The sequence below is a fragment of the Sinocyclocheilus rhinocerous genome, unplaced genomic scaffold (genome assembly GCF_001515625.1).
Source record: "Sinocyclocheilus rhinocerous isolate Xijiao unplaced genomic scaffold, SAMN03320098_v1.1 scaffold1053, whole genome shotgun sequence".
Lineage (NCBI taxonomy): Eukaryota > Metazoa > Chordata > Actinopteri > Cypriniformes > Cyprinidae > Sinocyclocheilus > Sinocyclocheilus rhinocerous.
The window spans coordinates 133,238-138,987 of NW_015638958.1; the positions used below are offsets into that span (position 1 = coordinate 133,238).

At 38.0% G+C, this 5,750-nt stretch overlaps 1 protein-coding gene across 1 annotated transcript in view; it reads right to left on the bottom strand.

Moving 5' to 3' along the window:
• The window catches only part of LOC107750383 (60S ribosomal protein L26-like), a 4,907-nt gene extending 2,723 nt beyond the window's left edge, over nt 1–2,184 (bottom strand). The window contains exons 1-3 of the mRNA XM_016565748.1: nt 2,088–2,184; nt 1,215–1,387; nt 947–1,087 (exon numbers count right to left, since the gene is read on the bottom strand). Coding sequence (XP_016421234.1) covers nt 947–1,087; nt 1,215–1,382 — 309 coding nt within the window. The 5' untranslated portion in view covers nt 1,383–1,387; nt 2,088–2,184. The remainder of the gene's footprint in view (nt 1–946; nt 1,088–1,214; nt 1,388–2,087) is intronic.
• Between the last annotated feature and the right edge of the window lie 3,566 nt (nt 2,185–5,750).

The window sequence follows — 5,750 nt, forward strand, 5'->3', positions numbered from 1 at the left end:
CCAAGAGGAGACTGGTTTTCCTTTGCTAAAGTAAGGAAACTTTGCTTCCTTTGCTCCTACAAACAAACTCGCGAGACTAGCATATCTCAGAGGCGTGCGCTGCGCATATGTGCTGCGTCATCCGCTGGAACTGCTTCAGTGTATGACAGTCAGCGGAAGCGAGAGGAAAGTGTTTATTACGTTTGAAATATGGATATTTTTCTTTAAAAAACACATGGATTCGCTACAGGGGGCCTTTATTCATCCCCTGGAGCCATCTGCGGCACGTTTTATTATGAATGCGCGCGCTTTGACGAATTTGACGACTTGTGGACTGTTCAACTGCAACACCCGCTGACTGCAATGATAGAGCTTGGAATAGCCAGGACAATTTTTTAAATAACTCTGACTGGACTCGTCTGAAAGAAGAAAGTCATATACACCTAGGATGCTTCGAAAGTAAAACACAGTCTAATTTTCATTTTTGGGTGAACTAACCCTTTAAAGGGGTCATGACATGAGAAACCAAATTTCTCTTGATCTTTTGACATAGAATAGGTCTTTGTATGCTTAATTCTGAAAGAAGAAAGTCATATACACCTAGGATGCTTCGAGGGTAAGTAAAGCACAAGCTAATTTTCATTTTTGGGTGAACTAACCCTTTAAGTTCCAAACTCTACTGACAATATGACATTTATTAAATTATGCACATTTAATGTAATATTTTATGCATTTCATATTGCCCTTTACCTCAAATCAGAATGTGTTAGAATGCGTTCATTAGCTGCCGTAAAGTCTTACTGAACAAAATCAATTAAACAGCATATCCTGTAAAACCTCTTAAACTGCATCAAAAATTAGATCAGCCATTCAGCTTTCTAGATGTAGGACAACCACTAGTTATTTTTTCAATGACACTGATATCTCATGTTTAGCATGCAAGCAAACATCTGGATATAAAATATACCTTGCTGGGGTGGATGCCAACATGGACTGTGGTGCCGTTGGCCTTTTCACGCTGAACGCGCTCGATGTAAATAACATACTTCTTCCTGTAGACCTGGACAACTTTGCCGATCTGCTGGCCTTTGTAGTGTCCCCGGACAACCTGGTGATGAGAGAAAAAAATCAAGCAAGGAATGTTATGCCGAGTAAGGAGGCCAGTATTATACTAAACATTTCTTTACATCAGACTCTAACATTGACCAGGTAGGAAAAACTGGAAATGTCCTCACCTGGACTTCATCATCCTTACGGATGGGCACGGATCTCACGTTGTACTTCTGGCGGAGCTCTTTGGACAGAGGGGAGGACATGATCTTCCTGCGGATGTGTGAAGGGGCATTGAAGTGCCTCTTGCGGTTCTTGCGCCGGGAGGAGGTCACAAATTTATTGAGCTTCATGATGGCTGTTAAAGAAAGAGGACAATTAAAATTCAATTTGAATCCAAAAAATAAACATATCTGCTAAATAAGCAAGTGTAAATTGTAGTTGGGTTGCAAAAAAGCCACATTCAACACAAGAAAAACTAGGTTTGTAGAAGAATGAACCCGTCTCAAGCTTTACTGACACGAACTTGGGTTTGTTTGATACACTTCGGCACGTCTCTCAATGGACAAATCAGCAGTGATATCACATAAAACAATATTACAAACAATAATACGCTCATTTATGTCTGGCTAACACACGGTGTAAGTTATTTGAAAAGCATGTTCAACCGCTCGTGGTATTGCTGTAACTAGTTATTTCAACGTCACATGACAATATACGCACGTACAGCGTAAGTTTCCATAATTAATGTGTTTGAAGAGCGTTTATACGCAACACGACTAAAACAACATATAACACGCACAAACGGAAACCATGGCCTTGTGTTTTGGGCAAAATTAGTTATCCACACGGGAGGGAGCAAAGCTCCTATAGCAGCCACTGGCTGAACATTGGCGACTAAATCCACCGAGATGTCGCACCTTAAGTATAAACTAATATATCTAAATTGAAAATAGGGATATTATGTAGCGATAATGTGTGTTTTAAACTTTGAGAACATAAAAATCCACGAGGATGGCAAAGGATGTTTAAGAAATGCTTTAGCAATCTTGGCTTACCCTGCCGATTTGTCGCTATGGCCGCCGGAAAAGAGAATCTAGAACTACTTCCGCCAGAATTAGTTGTAGCACAAATCTCGCGAGATCATGGATAGAACGGGATTTCAAAGTAGTTGTCACTGTCAGTTTTATGGCAGGGTCAAATGAACATTCAATTCATTGAATGAAGTAGTCTATATTAGAAAGAAATATAATCGAATATAAAGGTATAAAATATGATGCACTTTAAATAATTAAGTGGACGGGTTGATCTTTTACTCCAGGTTTTGAGTATTAATTACGTGTCCTGAAAGAAATCTTATCTTTAAAATTTAAAAGTAACAATAGAATATAATAAAAACAGGTGAAATTGATACATATAAAAGAGAATAACCAGTCGGTTGCTAGTCCTTTCTTTAATTATTTTGCAGGTTGTTTGCTACAGCAAAAGTGATCAATTCTCAGTGCTCAGTTTATGTCCTTATTATAGTGCTGCTTGAAAGTCCAGTTTAAGCTGCTAGCTGTGTTTTGGAAGGTGGTAGCTGGTTTATTGCTGGTCCAAGCTGGATAATATCTGGTCCAAGATGATTAGCTGGTGGACCACCATGCAAAAACCATGGTTCAAGATGGTCTACCAGCAGTGTTGGGAAGTGACTAGTTACATGTAACCAGGGCCGGACTGGGATGCAATTTCAGGCCGGGAAATCTCACACTCATCCAGGCCACACAGAAAAAAAGGCCAAAATTTTACCTTTTGGGGTACAACAACACCTAGCAGTACATATTAGTACCTTAAGTAGTAGGCTAATTCGTGCCTAGGGCTGGGCGATTTTCCCGATTTTATCGATTAATTCGAATTTATTGTTTTGCCACTATTTTATTTTTTAGAAATCGAGGAATCGCGATTTTCAATAGAAATATTACCAAATGTTAGAATTAGACACTTTGACAATATGCCGGTGATAACAGTAAAGAGAAAAGAACGATCCAACCGCATGTCGGCGCACGTGATTAACCGCTCACGTGTGACGCGCTCTGTGAAGGACCATAGGCTAAACGCAATTCACACAGAATGCGCTTTTGTGTTGACAAAGATGCAACGCGGGCAGTGGAATAGGTAAAACATGCAAGAAGATGGGAGTGAACTTATTTTAACTAGATCGCAGTGTTTTTAGAATGGCGTTTCATGCATGATACGCTGCAAGAGACGCGAACGCAACCATCGAGTCCCGTGCATCGGTTCTGTTCGGAACCGTTTGACCGAAGCGCGGAACACACGCGAGCTGATTCGTATAGCGCAGCGCTGCCAGTCAAGACTAACCGATTTATGATTTATTATCGATTTATTATCGAATGAAAAAATCGGAAATGATCACTTTGGTACATTGAAAGGAATAAATATAAAATATTAATAATAATAATAACTAAAAAAAAACAGGGCAGCGGGTCAAATCAGCCGCCAGGCCACCGGGAATGCTCCCGGTGCTCGCGATGGCCAGTCCGGGCCTGCATGTAACGGAATTACGTAATTTAATGACAAAATAGCCTAAAAGTAATTGTAATCAGTTACAATAACTGAGAAAAATGTGTAATTAAATTACAGGACTTCGTACAACTGGCTGAGGGCGAAACTATGCTAATACTGGACAGTAGGCTACTTCAGCGGTTGTGGGCGGGCCTGAGCAAATTTGACATTATACTGCTCAGAAAATCAAAACGGCTTGATAATTGAGACTGTTTAGGTTTTTGGGGGATTAAAAAAAGGAGTGAATGGATTGTTATCATTGTAGGGTGGTTGTGTCCACACACATTTTGCATCCAATGTCTCCTTTAAAATTAAACTATTATAATCTTTATTCAAGTGATGAAGGATTTCGAAAGTCTGACAGGAGTCAGTGGTGACTACTGAGTACTACTCTAAGATTAACCCTGCCTGGTTTATGTTTGAAAATGATTAACAGTTGAAAACATTAGAAATTTAGAAAAGTAATCAAAAAGTAATCAAATGTAATCAGTTACATTACTTTAATAAAGTAATTGAAAAGTTACACTACTTATTACATTTTAAGTAGGGTAACTTGTAATCTGTAACCTATTACATTTCCAAAGTAACCTTCCCAACACTGTCTACCAACTAGAAACCAGCTACCATATTCCACAGCTTGAATTTGACTTTGCAGCACTTAACAATCTTAGAATTTCAGCAAGCAAAAACATAAAACATGTCATGAATTTCCATGCATCAATAATATTGCAATCAGGAGGCAATCATAATCATCGTTTAGATAGATAGATAGACAGTCAGAGTTAAATAGACAGACAGACAGACAGTCAGATAGATAGATAGACAGACAGACAGTTATCATTTTATATAATTTATTATGAAAGTCAGTGGGAACTGAAACTGTTTAATTACATTCCTCAAAATATCTTATTTTTTATGTTCCAGAGAAAAAGAAAGTCGTATAAGTTTGGAATGACATGAAAGTGAGTAAATAATGACAGTATTTTCATTTTTGGGTGGACTATCCGTTTAACAAAGTAATAATCTTGCTGCCTTTTATTCACTCCAAAACATCATAATTTCTTGTGAAGTTTCACAGGTGCTTTAGTTAAAAGAAAAATCTTAGGGACTTCCTTTGTCAAAAGGTTACACAGAAGAAGAAAGAAGGCACATCTGAGTCACTAATCATTTTATTAGAATGATATAATTGACAATGAATTTGAAAACAGTTTTTATTCAACACAATATTATGTGTCTGTTTTTTGGCTTTTATCCAACCAACCTTCAAAATAGCAAAACACAGTTTGCCACAACTGTTCTCTTTGAAACTGCAGGTCTACTACACTGCCCTGACATGTCATGCGAGCAGGTGTTCTTTTACACAACTCAGTGGCATCCATTGTGAAAATGAATATAGCATTGAATGTGCCAGATCAGGGGAAAACATGGATTGACCAAATCTGTAGCTGTAGACAGTGTTCTTTAGCCTGTAGTTTGGTTCACAGAATGGGTCTAAGGCGCATAAAGCTCTGTCTGGTCGTTTGTTCTCTCTGGCTTTGGGACTTAAGAATAAAAAGGGTCTTTTGAGTGCATACGATTGAATAGACACACATGAAAACAACAAAGGTACAAAGGTTAGTGTTCTGTGAAATTGGACAAAATTCTATTGAAAACCTCTCATGCACCTGTAAATTTGTAATAATACACTCTCTTTTAACTAATGATTAACTTACTACCAATCTATCTATCTATCTATCTATCTATCTATCTATCTATCTATCTATCTATCTATCTATCTGTCTGTCTGTCTGTCTATTTAACTGTCTGTCTGTCTGTCTGTCTGTCTATCTATCTATCTATCTATCTGTCTGCCTGTCTGTATATCTGTCTGTCTGTCTGTCTGTCTGTCTCTATCTATCTATCTATCTGTCTGTCTGTCTGTCTGTCTATCTATCTGTCTATTTAACTCTGTCTGTCTGTCTGTCTGTCTATCTATCTATCTGACTCTCTGTCTGTCTATTTAACTCTATCTATCTATCTATCTATCTATCTATCTATCTATCTAATGTTTGTCATTCTCTCTGTCTGTCTATCTATCTATCTCTCTATCTATCTATCTAATTCTTTCTTTCTTTCTATTAGCATATCTATCTTTCTGTCCTCACATCCAGCACACACAC